This window comes from Haliotis rufescens, unplaced genomic scaffold, assembly GCF_023055435.1.
Source record: "Haliotis rufescens isolate VD_foot unplaced genomic scaffold, xgHalRufe1.0.p SCAF_4, whole genome shotgun sequence".
Lineage (NCBI taxonomy): Eukaryota > Metazoa > Mollusca > Gastropoda > Lepetellida > Haliotidae > Haliotis > Haliotis rufescens.
In genome coordinates this window covers 49,062,418-49,085,429 of record NW_025964112.1, presented here as the reverse complement: position 1 = coordinate 49,085,429, position 23,012 = coordinate 49,062,418, and the positions used below count along the sequence as shown (strand labels likewise).

The window sequence follows — 23,012 nt, the reverse complement described above, 5'->3', positions numbered from 1 at the left end:
GGTCTGGTAGCATTAGTAGAGTATAGGAAATGGTTCTATTGTAGATATTCATTGTCCAACTCAGACTTTTATTTTTGGTTTTGATATTTCCTATCTTTCTTTTGCCAGGTTTCTGATTGGTCGAGAGAAGGACCCGAGCAAGAGTGAGGTCGCCAGGTTGATTCAGCAGTCGCTGGAGCAGGACAAGCGGCGGGAGGACCTACGGAGGCAGGAACTGGAACGCCGGGCGAACGAGGAACGCATTCGGAAGGAGGAGGAGAGGATGCGGCTAAAGGAGGAGCTGGTGCCCAGAGATGAGGTCCTGGAACACGAATTCAAGGATCACGATGAGATGGAGCCCGAACAAAGTCACATGTCAGAGTCGGAAAAGGTGGGAATTGACAGGAATGTGTGATTTACACAATTGTCATCCTCTACTTATACACTAAATTGAGTCGAGGTGCTCACGTTCTATCCAGGAAAATCCTTGAAATCCATTGATAGTTTGTGAATAGGTTGAAGCTGGTTAGAACACTTGGTTACGCTGAACTCGTTTACAATACTCACATTGTACACTCACTGACACTGTGATAGAAGCAGCACATTTGAATATCGAAAAGATTTCTTCCTATATTTACTCTTTTGTTTTGTGGAACTACTTCTCAACTGAAAATGTGCTACTTCATGTAAATTTTCTTCAATAAAATCTTAGCTGTTACCTGCATGATTGTTTGGATTTAAAGAAAAGAAAAACAGACAACTTTATGGATAACAACTTCCGGAATGCCAATCTTTTGTTTAACGTAACTACTTCTCAATTGAAAATTTGCTAGTTCACATAAATTTTTAAATTTTCTTGTTCCCAAAAGAATCTAAGCAGTTATTTGCATCATTGTTTAGATGTAAAGCAGTGGTAGAAATTGGCACTCGTCCTTATGTCCTTGACAAATATACAAAATTTAGGAATTTGTGATTTGTGTGTAGTTTGTCAAAACAATACACATTCTTGGGGGTGTCACCAAAGTGGTAAATGCCGTAGACTTGCATCATTTTTGGTTTTCTTCCCTGGTTTTTCAAAGCTGACATGCTGTGATATAACTGAAATACGGTTACAACCAAACTCAGTCACTTTAAATTGAAGTGAGTGTACCAAATTGTGTTATCATATACTTCGAACTGAAAAATTAATACTTTATAAAAAGCTCTCATCATAAGAAAAAATATGTGTGTGGTTTGATATATATATATAGACAAGTTATTTCATGCTTGTGGGTTTCACCAAAGTGGCAAGTGTCTGGGACCTGTATCACCTTCAGCTTTCTTTCTGCATTAAACTAACATAATATGCTGCTTAACCCCAGTCAGTCAGTCAGTCAGTCAGTCACCCAATCACCCAATCAATCAATCACCCAATCAATCAATCATTTCCATTTGTGTTTAGGGCATCGTTGAGGACCAGGAAAAGGCTACATCATTAGACATGGTAGAGGGGGCACCTGCTGCAGGGGAGGCAACTCCAATGTCTATGCCATCTGGGATGGACAGTGACATGAGTTCCCCCGAGGACGACTTGGAGAAGCCAACTGTGGAGGTGTTTGAGCTTCCCGACAGCAGTAGTGACTCCATGTCGCCGGAAATGAAACTAGACGCACTGTTTATTAAGTTAAAGGAGGTAAGAAACTCGATTTAGCAAAGTTTTAACTAAGGAATTGGAAGAAATATACTTTCATAGCAATGTATACCATTATTAAATTAAACCATAGAATATTAAAGTTCCACACTACTGGCATTGAAGTATTTCTGCCATGATATTCATGGAATTCAGTGTACTAAGGCAACTTCTTCATGAGGATTCCGGTTAAAGATAAGTCCCACACTACCTACCCTTGTTGTTTGAGGTGACGTAATAATGGTTGGGTGGTCATGCTTGGTTGATACCTTGATAGCGTCATGCTTGGTGACTAGGTTGATACCTTGATAGTGTCATGCTCGTTGACTTGATAATGTGATAGCGTGTCATTGTACGCCAACAGCGTGGATCACTGCTCATTATTTCAATCGCTGGTTTGTTGGTCCAGTTTTGATTATTTACATCCTGTGGTCATATAGCTGGAATCTTTATGAGTGCAGAATTAAACAAGCAACAAACAAACTCAAACATATCTCCACTAAAAGGTCATCTTTCATTTTCAGTCTCACTATAAGAATGCTGTTGCTGATGCAGAGTTGGCCAAATTGAGGGCAAAGGTAAGATGTTTCTTGCGACATCAACATGTCTGTTGTATTGAAGCAACATTCCTGAACACACTTGATGTCATACAAATTTGTTGTCAACCAACTGTTGTGAAAGGATTTTATTGCAAAAGTTCACGGGAAGAAGCATCAGTCCTCTAATGCAATAAGTGAATTAACTAACAGATTTTCAAATCATGGATATTATCCCTATGTATATTTCTCAACTAGAGTGCAGGGTTTCGGGACTGGGTGAAGGAAAACTATTTTCCAAAAACTTATTAGAATCAGCTGACAGTGAAGTGGACTTGAAAAGTCTAATTCTTATTTATAGTGTCTTGACAGCAAAAATACAGGATTATGGCAGTTTTGTAATAGAGGTATTCTGAACTTTATTAGCAATGGGAAGTATTGTTTGATGTCTGTAAAGCAGGGTTTCCAGACTACCAGTGTTGTACTATATCCATGTTCTCCTTCTCCAGATTATCCTACTGGACAAAGCGGAGACACAGAGGAAGCAGCTAGAGAAGAAGAATGAGGAGCTGACGCAGAAGTTGAAGGAGGGGGAGAAATCCCATGAAAATACACGCAAGGAGCTGGCTCACTACCAGGTAGGACCGACACTTAAATACAGTCGTGTATAGGGAACAAAATGATGTGGAGTTCAACTAATGTATTGAAGTTGAACAAGACAGATGTCCAGTACCCTTTGGAATATAAGGAATGTATTGGAAAAGCAATCTTTTGTATAGCTAGGCAGTGTTTGAAATAATTTTAAGACCCAACAAGACAGTTGGGCAGGTGACCCATAAATGTTGCCTACCAATCTATAAAGTTACTGTCCGCATTCAGACGTCCTGATTCAGATGAAATGATGCAAACAATAACTTGAGAATCTACAAGTTAGTTATCATAAAACTGAATATGTGAGTTGTTTTAAAATTATCTGCCAGATAGTCAGGCAGGTAGAGGAAAATTTCATGCAGCCTGACAGAAAAGTAACAAGCCACGGGCAGGTGGGCAGGCAGATGTTTTGGACACTGTATCTAGGTAATACATTTTGACAGACAAAATGGAAAAAAACCATGGTTATTTGCCATTTTTTAATAAATAACTTTAACTCATTTGCTTATTCCTTTAAGCAACTGCTTGTTAAGGAATTACATTGCGTATAAACCCATGCTTTCCAGGATCTAATGGAGGGATCACAGGGCCAGTACATTATGCTTGAAAAGAAAATGAAGGCTGATTTCACAGCCTTGGAGAAGAAGTACCACAAGGCCAAGAAGCTAATCAAGGATTACCAACTCAGGTGAGCTGCACCCACTATCAGACTGCATCAGCAGCAGGTTGTTCAGGCCTCCAGGGGGGGCACGGGTGGCCCAGTCGTCTAAGGCGCCGCGATACGCTGTGCAGAGCTGCGTCCCTTGGGCACGCCAGAAACCTATGATTGTGGTTTCGAATCCTGGTTCGCCCTGATTAGGTTTCTAGGTTTGTCAGCACCATACCCATGCTCGTGGGTTTCACCGAAGTGGTAAACGTCTTAGACCTGCATCACTTCGGGCTTTCCTCCCACATTAAGCTGACATGCCGTGATATAACTGGAATACTGTTAAAAGCGGCGTTAAACCCAACTCACTCACTCACTCAGGCCTCCAGGATTCATGTACCTGATCGTATTTGAGAATTCTGCCTTATTCTTAATACTATATTCCTTTACATCCTATAGAAAAGATAGCCAACACTTGTTTTAGATGCCAGATTAATATCATGATGAGGGGAAATAAAATATATGCATCATTGTCATCAGATAATTTGATATACATGTAGGTCCAAAAATATTACTTTAGATTAATTATGGAAAAGATGAAAACTTATCACAGACTAAATTGAAAATTATTGGATGTCTCAAAATATTATGCATTTTTTAACGAGACACCTGTTTGCATAAGGCCGCCTCTGTGGTCTAGTGGATAGAGTATCTGCCTGGAGAACTGAAGAGGCCTGTGGTTTGATCCCTGGCCACGTCATGCCAGTCGTTAAAAGATGTTATTTGTTGTTGCCCTGCCTGGCACTCGACATTCAGGGGATAAAAGGACTGGTTGGTTCAGAGTATATTGTGTCTGAGTTGGGCGTCCATGTTAAACTGCAGCATGGTATCTCAGTGGACGAGCACTATCAAACCAGCATAATTTTGGACTAGTCCAAGTAGCCGTGCACACCCACACACATGTGGATGCTCGTTGCTGTGGAAGTGTAATAATCATGAACACAAAGTTAAACCCTATTTCACGTCACCTTTTCCCGCACATTCTTATTGTCAAAAGCCTATCTATATACTCTGTTGTTGTGCTGCAGAGAGAAGGACTTCATCCAGGAGCGGGAATCTCTTATACAACAGCAGTCGGAGAAGGATCAGCAGTACAACGCTCTGGTCAAGTCACTCAAGGATAGGGTCAGTAGTGTGCCATGGATGTTCAGTTGTGGTTGTTTCATCACTGTGAATTACTTACATTTACCATTTCTCAAACAAAGTGGTTGAAAAGTGCTACCATGGTATTAATATACATGAAATGTACTGGAATTTTAACAGAAACCAATATCCCCTTGAAAGATTACAAAAATACTTCTTTCTCTAATTTCACAGCACTTTTCGCTTTCCTGTTATGAGATTGAGCAACATCTAGGATCCTCTTAGCATCAGGTGACTCACTGTTAAAGATACCTTGAAGTTCTAAGACTGTTGATTGATCATTTTGAGGTTGACAGTTTGGGATGCATAATAATGTTTCTTTCTCCTTAAAAAGTGCTAGAATTTTATCTCTGGGATCTGAATGAACCCTGCATGTACTGTGGAAGTCAATGTGAGGAATCACTGAACCCTGCATGTACTGTCGAAGTCAATGTGAGGAATCACTGAACCCTGCATGTACTGTCGAAGTCAATGTGAGGATCCCCTGATCTGAATGAACCCTGCATGTACTGTCGAAGTCAATGTGAGAATACACTGAACCCTGCATGTACTGTCAAAGTCAATGTGAGGATCAACTGATCTGAATGAACCCTGCATGTACTGTCGAAGTCAATGTGAGGAATCACTGAACCCTGCATGTACTGTCGAAGTCAATGTGAGGAATTACTGAACCCTGCATATACTGTCGAAGTCAATGTGAGGAATCACTGAACCCTGCATGTACTGTCGAAGTCAATGTGAGGATCAACTGATCTGAATGAACCCTGCATGTACTGTCGAAGTCAATGTGAGGATCAACTGATCTGAATGAACCCTGCATGTACTGTCGAAGTCAATGTGAGGAATCACTGAACCCTGCATCTACTGTCGAAGTCAATGTGAGGAATCACTGAACCCTGCATGTACTGTCGAAGTCAATGTGAGGATCAACTGATCTGAATGAACCCTGCATGTACTGTCGAAGTCAATGTGAGGATCAACTGATCTGAATGAACCCTGCATGTACTGTCGAAGTCAATGTGAGGAATCACTGAACCCTGCATGTACTGTCGAAGTCATGTGAGGATCCACTGATCTGAATGAACCCTGCATGTACTGTCGAGGTCAATGTGAGGATCCCCTCATCTGGGCCCCATCCCACTGAGTAATCCTTATCTTGATAATTGTAAGTCAGTGTTATAGATTAGGAGTTAAGATTGTCTTACTGCTAAGATTGCTTTTTGGAGCGGGGCCCTGGTGTTTGATTTGCCCCAAATGGCATCCTTGGCAACAATGATCCAACATTAAACTCCCAGTGAGTTAACACGACTCCCTCACCCTCTGACCTTCCTTCTGCAGATATTCCAGCTGGAGAAGGACCTGATCCAGGCCCGGCAGGCAGCTGGTCTGCCTGTTGACTTGTCCACGGACACATCCAAGGATAACGAAGAATCGGAGGTCGTGAAGGCTATCACCACCTCCAATGGACTGGGTAAGATCTGGTGGTGGAAGTAGTAGATTGGTAACAGTTTAATTGCTTTGTATCTTTCCACAGTCACATTTGTGATACATATAGATCTTTTTAACATAAAGCTTTTTCATAGATCATCTGGCTGTTCTTCCTTACGAATGTCTGCACATAGTTAGCATACCACTGATGCATCTGCCTGTTTGCATTATTACCCAAAGCCAGGGATTTTTTTCAAAAAAATGTTTTGCCCATATGGTCTCACCCATTGACTATAAATGTTTTTGACATGAGATTACACTTAAGTTTTCTCTCTGGCCAGTTATTGTAGCACATTTGTGCAAGTGGAATAACATGGTTCATGGGCTTTTAGTTTGTGTTTAGTTTGTGTTTTGTCTTCACTTGTTACTTGCCTGTAACGTTTACGTTGCTTGTAAGTTATGCTGGTTTCTTGGAAGTGGTACCCCCTTCTTTGAAAACCACAAAGTATATTCTTCGGGAAGCAGTACATTTCAAATACAGACTTCCCAATACCAACTTTGTGTTTATAGAAGACACCACGTCAAGTTTATCATCAGCCAAACAGTCCCGGGATGACCTCTCAGAAATATCTACAGGGTCCGACCATTCCAACTCAGAACCAGTCACAACTCCAGGTACCTGCACCTACACATTGTACACATGCTACTCAGAGAAGCAGCCCTCGGGATGCCGGGATGGAATTGCTACTCAGCAACCGATGCTGGTCGTAAGAGGCAACTTACGGATCGGTTGGTCAGACTCGGTGACATATCAGTCACTTGATTGTCTGGTCCAGACTCGACTATTTACAGGCTGTCCTTGTAAAGTGGGAATATTGCTGAGTGAGGCGTTAAACAACAAGAAAACAAACAAACAGAAGACAGAGAAATAGTCCAAGATGACCAGTTTACTGTATCACTTTATCCTACCTGTATCTGTTTGGAGTATTCAGGGCATGGGTGGCCAAGACGTCTAAGGCACCGTGATTAGCTCATATTCCCGAGGCAAGTGAGTTAACTGACTATAAAAGTCCAGTTTCCACCCTTGCCGAACTAGGCTGGTATTATGGAGTTACATTTTGGCTGGACTAACGAGTCTATGCATAGTCAAATCAAAATTGCACACTGAAATCGAAATCCGGTTCGAAAAGTGTCATGCAGATTTCGGTCGACTGCAGGATTTGCAAAGCATGTGCACCGCTAACTGGTTGTCAACAGATATTTTCTAAATCTTTTCATGCTTTTAATCAAGGTGCTCACGTGATTTGATGCACTTCGCGATGTAAGACTCGTTTTATCACAATACAGATCTTGATTATCGATCAGATCGTCCTGACTGGGCGCCACCGTTTTGTTTGAAGCAAATGAAAGTGATACGAGAGGTTGAATCTGATTGGTCAATAGGAGAGGCATAGAAAGGATATAACTCGTAATGTCCACTGGTGGCGCTACGATCGAGCCCAGGAATTCCAGCCTAGTTCGGCAAGGGTGGAAACTGGACTTTTAAAGTCAGTTAACTCTCTTGCCTCGGGAAGATGTGGTTAGCTATGCAGAGCTGCATACCTCAGGCGTGCCTAGTCATGGGTTCAAAGCAAAGCAATAGAATGCAAACCAAGTAGTAGGATTTTAAAAATATTAATCCATAAAATATTTGAGCACCTTAACATGCTTCATATAACCATACAGCTACTAGGTAACACATAATATAGCTGCTAGATGGGCTCTTACACCAGCCAGAGTGAAATGCCAGCTTACCATGAAGGTCTGGGGTAGAATAGGTCTTCAGCAACCCATGCTTGCTGTAAAAGGCGACTATGCTTGTTGTAAAAGGTGACTTATGGGATTGGGAGGTCAGGCTTGCTGACTTGATTGATGCATGTCATCGTATCACAGTTGCAGGGATTGATGCTCATGATGTCAGTCACTGGCTTGTCTGTTCCAGACTCGATTATTTACAGGCTGCTGTCATATAGCTGGAATATTGCTGAGTGTGGCATTAAACAACAACAAAACAAAGATGGATGACTCTTTGACTGTTGGGCCAATGATGTCATGACTAAATTCATAGTGCCACTTGATCATATATAATGAATGACTGATCAGATACTGATTCTAATGTGTTATGACCTTGTGGTAGTAGTCAGTGGTGCCTTTCTTGATCAAGGAAATCAAATCAATTTCATTTATCTTATCGAAAAGTATATGACGATATTTGTATTGAACACGTAAGTACTGAAACAATGAACATAAGACTATGGTAGAAGAATGTCCTGCAGTAGAAATAGTTGGAGCACTTCGTGTTGACACAGCATTGGGGATGTGGCTGAATGTTGGTGGTGCTGGGTAGCATGAATTTGGGGAATTTGAATGATTTCTAAATTTATTTTTAATGTTTCCAAATTTAGTTTTTTTGTTTTCTTGGTTTTTTTTGTTACTGACCTTTTGATTAGTAACTGCTGTGAATATCATATTCATTTTTGCTGTCTGTAATAATATTATAAAGGTGTCTCGGATGTCAACAGAAATACAGAAATGAACACTGAGGCTTGGAAAGTATTTAATGGAAGCCATCCTGTAAGTTCTGTTCAAAGCTGGATCATTGCTCATTCGATATCCACTTGTTCCGGGCCATGTTTCATTGCTGTGATGTATCTGTGATATTGCTGACTCTAAAACCTCTACTCTACGCTTGGACTTAAGCGACCCATGTGTATAAGACAAGTTTATTCAGGTGATATGCCATCTTCAGATATCATCAATGATATGGAGAAGTCCCCCACCAAATCAGAGTCCGCCCAGGACCTGGGGTCGGTGCCCTCCACCCCACTCCTCGACACCTCCGCCCACCGCGCCAAGGCTCAGCTTGCTAGCGGCATGGGCGCTAGGAGGCCCCCAACCAAGAGGTCAAAGGTGAGATATGCATTACAAGTAAGCTCTGTGGAACTTAAGTCATAATTGGTCCCTTATGTTTTTCCTGAGACTCTGTGACTCGGCTGATTGGTGTCATCAAGCCCCAAAGATCTGGAATTGGCATTCATACTTTCAGTCTTTTCCCAGACCATACTTTATTATTTATGATATATACTGCTCAAAAGAAGTAAAGGACCACCCAATTCTCATGTTACTATAGTTAATCTCTCATGGCATACAGATTTACTATAGCAATGTGAAAGAAGCAGACATGACAGATTAACTTGAGTAATATGAAAGAACAGGGTAGTCCTTAACTTCTTTTGAGTAGTATAGCTTCGGTATTGCTGGCTGCAGAATGAAATATCATTCACTTGCAAGTGAAGGATATTTTTACCCAATGACATGTTTTCCAGGGATATCTGTGCAAGATGTTACCGAGCAGATCTTGAAGACCGTACAATATTTCTTGACCAAACTTGGCACATAGATAGGTCTAGTGATGAACTGGTGCCTTTTGATAGTTTGACATCTTTGACTTAGACTGAAAATGGTGGTCGTGCTCGTTTCCGGAGCAGATCTTGAAAACCATTCTAAGATTCTTTGAACTGGTGCCTTTTGATACCATTACATTTGACATGTGATAAATGTTTCTAGTTGATGTATTCAAGACAAATAATTACCATTGTGTGGAGTATCGATGACTTAGTCCTCTTGTTCCTGCGTGTTTACATTTTGATGTGCCACTTGATATGTGACTGTAGCTTCCATGGTTTATTGGGTTAGATCAGGGTGAACCCCATAGGGATTCCAGGTAAGAATATTGGTCCCCAGCAACCAATACTGGTCATATGAGGTGACCAAATGGAACGGGTGGTCAGGCTCGGTGACTTTGTTGATTGCGTGTCATCGTACCCTGATCATTGGATTATCAGCTTCGATCGTTGCTCACAATATCAATCACTGGATTGTCTGGTCCAGACTTGATTATTTACAGGCCAGCATCATATAGTTGCAATACTGCTCACTCTTCTTAGATTTCCAAAACAATTATTTCCATTGTGGCTGTTTACAGTCGTCTGAGAGTGACCAGGACACTAATGACACAGACAGCCTGAGGCACGATGGCAGCGAGAGTGGTTTGGAAACTTGGATCAAGCATGACAGGTAGGGCGGTGTTTGTATGTGTTTGTGTGTGTGACTCCGCTGGATTTGTGTAACATCTCACAGCCTCCACTACAATCATAGGGACCATGTCAAAATCAATCTGGGTCAAGGGACCATGTCAAAATCACAATCGGGCAATAAAAACACCAGACTCTAAATGCAGGCAGGAACACAAAACACAAATAGACTTGACAGGATATGTTGGAAATATAAATTAATATAACTTATTGCTCAAGCATCATAATCCTCGTGTTGAATTGTGTATATATATTCTTGGTCAAGAAATAACAGTACATGTATTAAAACTGTGTAATCATTTCCTTTTGATAATGTTAGGGGTCATTTACAAAACTTGTTTGCTTCTCTGATATCAAATATATCACATACCAAAATCGAGATGGAGGAAATGGAATTTTGCAAGAGGGTGATCCAGCCTGCACAAAATCATTTGAATCTCCTATTTTCATCTTGCCCTTCACTAGATTTTTTATGTAAATAATGACATCAATTCCGCAAGCTAAGGTTACTGGACAGAAGGAGGTTTGAAGTTTGTCTTCAGTATCTGGCTATACTGGCTAAAATCACGGAGTTGTTCTTCAGTTGGTAGTAGAAAAGCTAGCATTTTGACATGGTTCCCCATTTGGCAGCGTTGCCCACCGTAAACAGCTCCTGAGTGTTGCTGCTTGCAGATCGGTACGTGCTGTGGATGGTGATGCTTGTTTCTAACAGCTGTGTTGGGAGAAGGAATATTAATACAACATACTTATACATACTGACCTTTTACCTATTTTATGTTTGGAGGTCAGACAAAGTGAAATATGGATAAATATATATGGTGAATTACCAATGGGAAAATAATTCTATGATTGTAAATATTACATCTTTCACACATGATTCGGGTTTTAAGATGTTCATACTCAATAATAATGCTAGACCAATTGATATTTTTCTTTTGAGGACCGGTCTACGTTTAGAAAAAAAGAGGGAGAAATACATTATTTTTTGTTTTTATGGGTTTTTTTGTATTTTGAAATTAAACTGAAATATTCATGAAAACAATTTCGGGTTTTAATCTTGCATATTGTCAAGGATTATCCTCAAGACAAGAAATTAGATTGGTCTGGTACCATGAATATGTAAAGGTTATATTTCCACACTCTGTTAGAGTAGCTTAAACATGACTGACATGTAGAGTGATGATAATACACTCATTAATGTTCCTTTGGAGTAGAGTAGAGTAGAGTTTTTCCAGTCATCTGCTCGTCTGATGCATGTCACATCATCATCCTCACTCATAGCTGCATCTCACTCAATGATACCTCAGTCCCATTATAATATTCTTCATGCTTCTCACATCCTTCTAGGCATTGGATGAATAGATTAAGTCTGTAACTAGTTGTGTTACAGATAGTTTTTTCTCTTGTAACATCTCATTCTATCTGCATGAGAATTTGCTTTCAAAACTTATTGCAATAAGTTACTCATCTTTGAAAGTTAATCTCATATGGTTTTCTTTTCCACTGATAATTGACACCTCAATTCTTCATCTCAGCAGAGTCAGATATCTGTGATTGTTGAGAGATAATGCATTTCAGACTTTAATTTTAGTGTAATTGTTTGATTGTTCATGCATTATATTAATGCATAATGCATTGTGTACCATCAGTTGGTATTTTTGTGTGTAAATCTATCCCAGACCTTCAACTGTCACATCTGAAGTGATGTGATGAATCTTGTCTTGTTTTAAAAATCTATAAAGGACAAGGACATTGAAATGTAAGAAGAATGTCCCTTGCTTCTAACGAACATGTCCTCACTTCATATCTTGATTCCTGTTGTGTATTACAAAGTCCTAAATTAACCTTAATATTTCTGTGTAATTAGATTTAGTAGCCACTTGTGATATTGTTCCGCTTGATGCTAAAGAAGCAGGCCCCGGTTCTCTATGCATATCAACTCCATCTTGAGTATGATAGCTGCAGCAGCTGTATGATTAAGATAGCTATATACCCTGTAGAGCTAGTTTATAACATAGGTGGCAGATAGTGATTCTCTCTTTGTCTGCTCACCTAGACTGCCAGCCTTCATCTATCTGTAAGTAACTCATTCTTGTAAGACTTGTCATTAAAGCACATTAACATCTGATTGGAATGTTTTTAATTTGATTCAAAAATATTTGTTTCTGAGGGAAATTTAATGAATTTTTATTTGACTTGCAACACTAATATTTTGGGATACAGTTACCGTGGTGATAGATGTAATGACACTTTTTTCATATTTTATGCAAAAAATTAGATCCTTAGCTACTGACACAAATTGCTAATTTAATTTTGTTGTGGAATTTGTTTTAAAATTAAATAAGAAATTTAAAACCTGGGGACAATGACAAACCTTACAATTTTAGCTACTGCATGCTATAGGCTTAGAAAGTCTTGTGCAGTTATGTGTGCATTGCATTTTGCTCTTATGATATCTTTGTTTCAGTGAAATGTCACAATGTTTTCATACTTAAGATAATTTGTGCTATATTTGCCAACTTCATTTTAATATTGTATGTTGTGTAACTTTATTTTCAAATATTATGAGTTAAAATGATGCATTCAAACAGAATCAATACATCATTCATCAGAATCAAATTTTCCCAATATGGAAAAGATAATGATTTCGATCCTATTGATAAACTGGGCCACAGTCTTGTGTCGTCATTTTAACACCGTTTTCAGCTCTGTGGTTATCAGACTCTGTGGCTATACTTTTTTTCTGCTTGCATTTCTATTTGTTCACAAGGAATGTAGATCTAAATGAATCATCAAAATGGAATGTTCAATATTCCAATTTGGGGACATTAAAAATGTACCAAAAAATATAAATTTGACAACCAAGTAATCTGGACCGACAATGATCTACATCCCTTGGTATCTTTGACGCCTCTATCTACAGCGACAGCACAGTCAGGAAAAGTGATGCTAAAAAGCGTCGAGCATTTCAGCCAATTGAAGCAATTCCTTCACCTCCGCTTCCCCGCTCTGCTCCTCCTCCGCCCATTTCGTCTCAGGTGGCTCCCCCTGTGAATGAGAGTGATAATAATTCTGAACAATCATCACGGTCTAGGTAACCCAACTTGGATATCTGCATGTTTACCAACTCCAACTGGAAGGGAAATAAGTAGGATCAAATGAGACAAACATGATTGACAGGAAATCATTCCAAATTCTGCAGACATAATTCTCCCATGGAAACTTGTCCTTCCATCATCATTAGTCATCATCATGCCATTCATGCATTTCATTGCCAGTTGTTGCAAATATTACTTTGCGGGCCAGTTTTTGCAAATATTACATTGCGAGTCACTTGTCAGCCTTATGTATCTTTATTTCTGTTAGTTTATCTGCAGTATTTATTACTTTGCCTATGTTTCTTTCTGTAAGTCAGAGTTGTGTCTACAAAATAGCCTTGTGTTGTCACCAACATGTGATGCATCATCTTCCCGAGGCAAGAGAGTTAACTGACTGTAAAAGTCCTGTTTCCACCCTTGCCGAACAAGGATGAAATTTCAGGGCTCAATTATAGCCCCACCAGTGACTTTTATGAGTTTATGTGCCTTCTATATCCCTCCTATTGACCAATCAGATTCCACTTTATTTATTTATTTGCCTCTAACAAAATGGTGGCACCCAGTCAAGACAATCTGATAGATAATCAAAATATATTTTCTGATTTAAAGAGTCAAACTTTGCAAAATGCATCTAATTACGTGAGCACCTTGAAAAGATTTGGAAAATATCTGATGACACAAAGTTGGCGGTACACATGTTTTGCAAATCCTGCAATCGATCCAAATCTGCATGAAAGTTTACGAACCGAATGTTGATTTTGTTATGCGATTTTGATTGGGTTATGCATACACTTTTTAGTCTAGCCAAAATATAACTCCATAATTCCAGCCGATTTCAGCTAGGGTGGAAAATGGACTTTTTCAGTCAGTAGACTCCGTAGCCTCGGGAAGATGGTGATGTATGCACTGTCACCCTTTATATTAAACTATATGTGTATTACTGTACTTTGTGGTAATGGTAAATCATCTGGATCCGGTGATGGTTTCTTTCTTGTGAATGTTATACCATTATGTATTTATCCCTCCTTGAAGTCAACTCTTAACTTTTACATAATTGTCCAGATGATCTCACTCATTTCTTCCATGTTAAATCGATGCCACCACTTCTGTTATCTCTGACCCAAGAGTCACTCACATTTTTTCCAGAAGAGGGAGCCACTCTGATAATTCTTCATCAGTTTCTCAGACGTCCTATGATCCATCACAGCCTAATTTTCGAAATATGGATGCTGAGATTCCTGATTTTTCGGGAGAGAGTCACTCAGGGGAGAACACTCATATGCCTGCCAAAGGATCTGGATCTAAGGGTAAGAAATGCCTGTTGACTGAGGTAGTGTTGTTCACCTTGAACTTAACCATGTACAGACAGCACAGGGCTATCTTGACTCTTGGTTCTAACAAGGCTATAGGTTGTAAAGATGTGGATTTGGACAATGTGAAAATTGAGGACAATGGGATCTAGTCACTTGTCTTCATTTGTGTATTGCGCTTTGAACTGCCGTGCATGGCCGCAGATGTTTTCATAGGCTGATTGGAGACACAAGAGCAGATCAAAGATTAACAGTTCGTTATAAACATAAACATTGTCATTGACAGAGTACACACAAGACCACAAATTGAGTTTGCTATATCCGTTATTTTATTATAAGCTTGTTCATTGTATCCATCCATTTTATATGATAAAATGTACAGAAAATGTCCGGGACCAAAAATAGTTTGTTTTATATGTCAGTTCGTTGTAAGCCTGTTTGTTATAAGCGTAGTTTAGTGTACTTGCAAACACCTACAGTTAAGTTACATTTTGGGAAGTATAAATTAATTATCTTCCATGAATTCCTCAATGACTTGTTACAATGGAAGTTGAAATACTACATTGGTTACCATAGCAACATTAAGTGTTTCTGCAATTAATTATTAAAATTAATAACACAATATGAAAGCATGTTTCTGAGACATCTCGGATAGCTTAGAATACAGAATAATCTTTTGAAAATATGCCAAATGTGTGCAGAAAAACTTGATGAACTTCCTGTGAAAAAGATATCCTAAAAAATATTTTTATTTTAAAAAAATGTTTTAATAAATAGATCTATATATGTTAATTCGATTTTATAGGTAAGAAAAAAGGTTTACTGCAAAATAAAATAAAATTATAGTTCTTTGTCCATCCTTATGATTACCTACGTCCATGTGAACCAAGACGAAAGATAGCCCAACTGTGAACTCTGATAGACAGTAATCGATACACTGTAGTCGACACGAACTGTGTGCCTGTATGTATGCATGATTGTCTGACATTAGAGGACATATGCATGATCAGTGTCACATACACCACCAGTGTTTTATGGGTGTGATAGCCACAGTCCAATTTACATCTAACATTATAACACTGATAGAGTTTCGAGTGAGTATTTCTTGAAGTGCTTTGTTTTATTAGAGTGATTTAACACCTCCATAAAACAAAAGTGTTTTTTTAACAGTGTGTATAATTTGGGTGTATTTTGAAATTGTTTTAAGTTTGAGTTGTGATGTTGATATGTGAATTTGTTGAGCATGGATAATTTTGAGGTATTTTAAAAATTTTATTTGATTATTTATGATTGTCCATGTTGATGTGTGAATTGTCAATATACATTAACAAAATGTGTTTATTTTCAAAACAACTTTTAATTAATTATTTATAAGACCCACAAAGTTTACAGTATTAACACAGCCAGAGTGAAACGTCCCCAGACGGGCTTACCAACAACATTGGGTGTATTTACTAATTCACATTTCATGTGGGTAACACTTGTATATTAATCACTAATGTATCAGATGTTACACTCCTTTTTTAGCCCCTTTTAACAAATGTACTAACAGGTCAATAGTTCTGTTCTCTAGAAGCGAGCTTTCAATGTCAAGATAAGCACAAGAGGAATAACATTACTTTCACCACTTCAGTCTGCAGTTGTAACAAGTTGTCATCCATACAGTATCTTGTGTTTACAGTTGTAGGGGAGTCATTGCTAGCTGTGATCTTTCAAATACACTAAATCCCCATTAATCAAGACACATATGTTATTTGCAAAATCATCAGGATTTAGGAGTTTTTGCATTTTGGTTCCTATTTCAAAAAGTCTGACATTAAAGACTAATTTTTCTGAATAATTAATCATTTTATGTTAAAAGAAAAAGTCTCATTTGCCCATCTGGAAATTAGCATTTCAGGACCAACTCTACTGGGTCTTTTTGGAAAGTCTTGTTAAATATTTTTTGGCAATTCCACCATAGTTCTTGCTGCCAGTTCTACAGAGATGACAGTCATCTAAATGTCATGTATTTAAGGATCAGATTGATCAGATCTGTAAGTTATATATGAATCGGTACATCGTTGCCTGTACTACTGTCATATTGTGAACCATTGTTCTTGTTCTTGCAACTGCAGTCGCTAGTTCGGAATGTAGTGTTTTTCACTAATTATTATGTGAACAAGCAAATAACACACAAATGCTGCCCTATCCCTCTGACAAATTCCAATATTAGATCCTCCCCTTCTGTTTCAGGGCCTCGTTCCACAATACAATCTAGCTCTAACACTGTTATTGGTGTATAGAAGAGTTAAGGCAGTCGTAGTGCCGAGGTAGTTTGGTGAATCGAGGCCGTCTTATAGATCCTCCCCTTCTGTTTGAGGGCCTCGTTCCACAATACAATCTAGCTCTAACACTGTTATTGGTGTATATAAGAGTTAAGGCAGTCGTAGTGCCGAGGTAGTTTGGTGAATCGAGGCCGTCTTATAGATCCTCCCCTTCTGTTTGAGGGCCTCGTTCCACAATACAATCTAGCTCTAACGCTGTTATTGGTGTATATGAGAGTTAAGGCAGTCGTAGTGCCGAGGTAGTTTGGTGGAACGAGGCCCTGGTTTCAGAATTCATGTCTTCTATTGTCATTGTCTTCTGTCTTCAAGTCTTTTCACAATCTGCTGAGGCCGTTGGGACATTCTGTTGACGTCGTTGGGACATTCTGTTGCCTCCCATTGCTTCCTATGTTGTCATTTCACTTCGTTCAAGGGGACATGGGTGGCTCAGTGGACTAAGGTTCCTCCCTAAGTTGGCAGGACATGCTGATGGTTGGTTTGATTCCTAGAATCACCCGCATTTTCATTCTTGGTTTGTCATGTCAGCCTGAGTTGTGGGTTTCAACAAGGTAAACACCTGTGACCTGTGTGACTTCTGGCTTCGTCCTACATACATCTAATAGGTGGTGGTCTAGCCGAAATGGGGTTTGAAACAGCACAGACTTAGTCCTTTAGCCACATGCCAGTTAGTCAGCGGACATTCTCATCAGCTATTACTTGGAACTGTCAGGATTCTGGGTTATAGACCCCCCAGCAACCTACGTAAGAGATGACTTGTTTGATCGAATGATTGGTCAGGCTCTTTGACAGCTTGATGCATAGTCATTGCCCACTGATGGCACGAATCATTCTCAGTTCAGACTCAATTATTTAAAGGCACTCTCGTATAGCTGGTGTATTGCTGAGTGCAGCGTTTAACAACAAACAAACAAACAAATGTTACTTGAGACTGACAGAGTTACATAAAGGATCACTCATAGGATAAAAAGTGTTTTTCACCTATTCAATTGTAAGTTTAAATCTTTATTAACCTTTGAGAAGGCTGCCAAAACTGAATTCTCCATTGATGGATCAGGAAGCTACAATATGTGACCTTGCTTCTTTTGTGTCTTTGTGTGAAGATAATTTGGACTGTTGCTTCTGCTGTCAACAACCGGTTCCTCTGGTCCAGACCTGATCACCTGCAGGTGGCATTAAAAAAAGCTGTAATATTACTGACTGTGGGATAACACAACATTCACACAACTCACCCCTGTAAGCCAAGACCTGATCACCTGCAGGTGGCATTAAAAAAGCTGTAATATTACTGACTGTGGGATAACACAACATTCACACAACTCACCCCTGTAAGCCAACAATGTATTCACTCACGGTATAATGAAACCTAACACTGGTTAACATTGACTGTTATTGGACACCAATGCTGTTTGTCTAGCTGTATTCCTCGGACACTTACATTTGACTGAAGTTACACATTTGCTCTCTGCCCAGATCAAAGTTTCAGTTCATCTCATATGTCCTTATCCATGTTGATGCTCCTGTTTAATTCCTTAACCATTGTTGCAGCCACTGCAACACCAGTATCCTCTCTCTTTCTGCCCCAAACCACAACCCTACCTGTTTCCCTATTCAGTTTTTATCCACATTGACCCTGAATCTTCATCAGTGTCACCTTGTCTCTCCACAACCTTTCAAGATACCACACCATGCCTGACCACACTACACCATGCCATGCCATGCCACATTATGCCTTGCCAACATTGTACCATACATACCACATCATGCCACACCACACCACACCACACCACACCAAACCATGCCTTGCCATGCTATACCATGCCTTGCCACACCATGCCACGCCACGCCACGCCACGCCACGCCACTTCACAACAAACCATGCCACACCATGCCTTAAATTCCTAGCTATGCCTTACCATGCTATACCATGCCTTGCCACACCACGCCACGCCACGCCACTTCACAACAAACCATGCCACACCATGCCTTAAATTCCTAGCTATGCCACGCCATGCCATACCATGCCACACAATGCCATGCCACGCCACACACCACCATGCCACACACCACCATGCCACGCCATGCCACGACACACACCACCATGCCACACCACGCCATGCCACCCACCCACCATGCCTCGCCATGCCATGCCACGACACACACCACCATGCCACGCCTTGCTTTATTATTCCACACCAAGCATTTCCTACATAGCACAACAGTAAACAAACTACCCTGCCCTACAACACTTAGAGTGACACAACAATGTTCCATTGTCCCAGTTCATCCATACGTGCACTCTAGCCTGCTTGGGACACAGACTAATCGCCAGGCTGTCTCATATCAATATATGTATTGTCCGATCAGTCAAGGATGTCCATTCCTGCACCCTCCTCCCAAGCCAGCTGCCCACGTGTTTGTCCATCCCCGCCCACCTGTATATAACTGACTTGACATACAACTTGTTCCTCATGCAGGCTTTGGTTTTCCTAAATTCTCGCTGAAGCCCAAGTCCTTTGGCGGGGGCAGCTCAAGCAACAGTGGCGTTGTGCTGCTGTCTAGCCGACCACGTGACAGTCCTGCCACCTCTGATGAGGGGGGGATAACTCTCATTTCTAAAAAAAACATAGATACAGGCTTATATGATTATGACGGTAAGTTACTTGGTTCTGTGAAATGAACAAGAAGTTAGTGAATTTGAAACACATTTCGGCCTTTTAATAAGCTATAAGTTTAATTATCAAATTCCTATTTGGGGAACATTTGATAATGCCTTTCCTGTCTTGAACTGAATCTTTCCTGTATTTCTCATAAACTCTTGACTTTCAATCATATTTTTTTTCTTTGTGTTGTGATTGCTATATGCTTACGTACGTATTTGTTCGATTATATGTGTTATTTGTTGAAATTATTCTTTTCTATAATGTCCGTGACAGTCATGGCATGTTTTCTTACAGTGGCTAAGGATTTATATTGCATGGGAAAGGATTTAACCCTTCCATGAACTAACTGAATGTACACTACGCATGAATAGTGTAGGGATCCCTTTGTCAGTCTGGTAGGAACGTGCATGTCATTTCTCAATCTTTCATTCGTCAACAATGTCTGACAACTTTTTTCAGCTCCAGAGATCAAATGCCTGTTCCATCTCAAACAGACAACACTTATATATTGAATGTAGAACCTTTTTCTTGTAAATATGATCGCATCTGAAATTTAAAAATATGTTGTTTCCTTTTGACTTTACCCCTTGGAATATGTGAATGTTATTACTCCTAATCTTAAAGTCTTATTTTCTTGAAATACTTTCTTCTTTAACGACTTCTGAAATGGAAATCACAGAGAGATTCAAGTGTGGAATAAGATTTTATTTGTAAAATAATAGGAATGGTAAAAGAACATATATATGTGGAAAGAATGTTATAATTACTCATATGTACTTATTGTAAAAGTTTATTTGATTTAACAAAAGATTTGAACTTTTATTCAATGATCAGTTTGAAACGTGTTCCCAGTGCTCATTGTGATATTTCCCTGTTAGGTGGCAGCAGCACAACCAGTGAAATTTCGTCATCGCTGATGGTGTCTGAACTTGATGATGAGGGGAAGTCAAGCAGGTTCAACATTTCAGGGACACCAGCAACAGGGGTAAGTGTGGAACTAACGAGGAGAAGCTTGGAGGAACTAACGAGGAGAAGCTTGTAGAGCTCAGAATCCTCAGCTTCTTTGTTGAATGTTGGCCAGTGATGATGTTCCATGTCTGAGTTTCATCTTCAGACCCACAGCAAGTAAATAGGCAACTGAATTTATCTTGATGTCAAGAGATGCGGACATGATGATGAGCTAGGGAATATGGTGGGCATAATAAAAGGGTGAACATGTACTTATTAACAATATCGATCCTGATAATGATAGTAGGGATATCCTGATGACAATACCAGGGATATCCTGATGACAATACCTGGGATATCCTGATGACAATACCTGGGATATCCTGATGACAATACTAGGGATATCCTGATGACAATACCTGGGATATCCTGATGACAGTACTTGGGATATCCCGATGACAATACTAGTGATATCCTGATAGCAAACTATGTATATCCTGATGATAATACCTGGGATATCCTGATGACAATACCTGGGATATCCTGATGACGATACTAGGGATATCCTGATGACAATACCTGGGATATCCTGATGACAATACTAGGGATATCCTGATGACAATACTAGGGATATCCTGATGACAATACTAGTGATATCCTGATAGCAAACTAGGGATATCCTGATGATAAAACCTGGGATATCCTGATGACAATACCTCGGATATCCTGATGACAATACTAGGGATATCCTGATGACAATACCTGGGATATCCTGATGACAATACTTGGGATATCCTGATGACAATACTAGGGATATCCTGGTGACAATACCAGGGATATCCTGATGACGATACTAGGGATATCCTGCTAGCAAACTAGGCATATCCTGATGACAATACCAGGGATATCCTGATGACAATACTTGGGATATCAGTATTAGGGATATCATGATGTAAATACCAGGGATATCATGATGTAAATAAGCGGAATATCCTGATGTAAATACCAGGAATATCCTGATGTAAATACCAGGAATATCCTGATGACAATACGAGGAATATCCCGATGACAAAATGAGGAATATCCTGATGTAAATACTACGAATATCTTTATGTAAATACCAGGGATAGCAGAATGATAGTACCGGGGATATCCTGATGTAAATACTACGAATATCATTATGTAAATACTAGGAATATCATGATGTAAATACTACGAATATCTTTATGTAAATACCAGGGATAGCAGAATGATAGTACCGGGGATATCCTGATGTAAATACTACGAATATCATTATGTAAATACTAGGAATATCCTGATGTAAATACTACGAATATCTTTATGTAAATACCAGGGATAGCAGAATGATAGTACCGGGGATATCCTGATGTAAATACTACGAATATCATTATGTAAATACTAGGAATATCATGATGTAAATACTACGAATATCTTTATGTAAATACCAGGGATAGCAGAATGATAGTACCGGGGATATCCTGATGTAAATACTACGAATATCATTATGTAAATACTAGGAATATCCTGATGTAAATACTACGAATATCTTTATGTAAATACCAGGGATAGCAGAATGATAGTACCGGGGATATCCTGATGTAAATACTACGAATATCATTATGTAAATACTAGGAATATCATGATGTTAAGAACCAGGGATATCATGATGTAAATATGAGTGATAACCTGATAAAACTACCAGGGATATCCCAACAATATCCAGATCAAAATACAATAATAAAATGTATGCTGATAAGAATACTGGGGAAACCCTGATAATACTAGATATATCATGGTAATAATACTTGGGATATCCTTAAATATAATATGATCCACATTCTACTATTTGATACATGCAGTGGTCCTATTTTATGTGAACTGTAAAATAGTCTGCAATCAAAGGTTAAATCATGCATAGAAATTTTGTTTTGAAGTATCTCATTTATGCCCAGCAAATGTTTACACATCTATTTATCATTCTCAGGAGATGGTTGCTCCCAATAAACGTAACCAGAACCAGTTTGAGTCAGTGCCCCCGTTGGACTGGACTTCGGAGCATGTGTGTCGCTGGCTCATCCTGCTGGAGCTCGACAAGTACAATGATGCCTTCCAGGACAGGAACATCTCGGGACCACAGCTGCTCCAGATGGACGGTTCCAAACTCAAGGTTAGTACAAGTGATTCTGGGTTGGAATGTGCATAGTTTTATCATCATACTGTCCCCCCTCTGTTGTATATATGTACATATGCTATGTTGCGCATTGAGCATGTCCCTCAGTGATGTGGAATTTTGCGCGAAAGAAATAGCCATATTATTATTATTTTATTACTAATACGTCCTCAGCAAACTGTGTTGTAGAAGTGACCAAATTGATTGGGTAGTCTGGGTGGCTTATGTCATTG

The 23,012-nt window shown here is 39.5% G+C and overlaps 1 protein-coding gene across 9 annotated transcripts in view; it reads left to right on the top strand.

The window, feature by feature from the left end:
• LOC124151570 (neurabin-1-like) overlaps nucleotides 1–23,012 on the top strand; it is a 116,089-nt gene that overhangs the window by 87,840 nt on the left and 5,237 nt on the right. For 4 of the 9 annotated variants that reach the window (XM_048381903.1, XM_048381911.1, XM_048381909.1 and 1 more), the window contains 16 exons: nucleotides 109–370; nucleotides 1,421–1,651; nucleotides 2,173–2,226; nucleotides 2,694–2,822; nucleotides 3,402–3,523; nucleotides 4,570–4,666; nucleotides 6,023–6,155; nucleotides 6,683–6,787; nucleotides 8,901–9,061; nucleotides 10,137–10,228; nucleotides 12,302–12,322; nucleotides 13,169–13,339; nucleotides 14,490–14,650; nucleotides 19,455–19,631; nucleotides 20,519–20,625; nucleotides 22,594–22,776. In XM_048381903.1, coding sequence (XP_048237860.1) covers nucleotides 109–370; nucleotides 1,421–1,651; nucleotides 2,173–2,226; nucleotides 2,694–2,822; nucleotides 3,402–3,523; nucleotides 4,570–4,666; nucleotides 6,023–6,155; nucleotides 6,683–6,787; nucleotides 8,901–9,061; nucleotides 10,137–10,228; nucleotides 12,302–12,322; nucleotides 13,169–13,339; nucleotides 14,490–14,650; nucleotides 19,455–19,631; nucleotides 20,519–20,625; nucleotides 22,594–22,776 — 2,206 coding nt within the window. The remainder of the gene's footprint in view (nucleotides 1–108; nucleotides 371–1,420; nucleotides 1,652–2,172; nucleotides 2,227–2,693; nucleotides 2,823–3,401; nucleotides 3,524–4,569; nucleotides 4,667–6,022; nucleotides 6,156–6,682; nucleotides 6,788–8,900; nucleotides 9,062–10,136; nucleotides 10,229–12,301; nucleotides 12,323–13,168; nucleotides 13,340–14,489; nucleotides 14,651–19,454; nucleotides 19,632–20,518; nucleotides 20,626–22,593; nucleotides 22,777–23,012) is intronic. The other 5 variants (XM_048381905.1, XM_048381904.1, XM_048381906.1 and 2 more) reach the window with 5 other exon arrangements.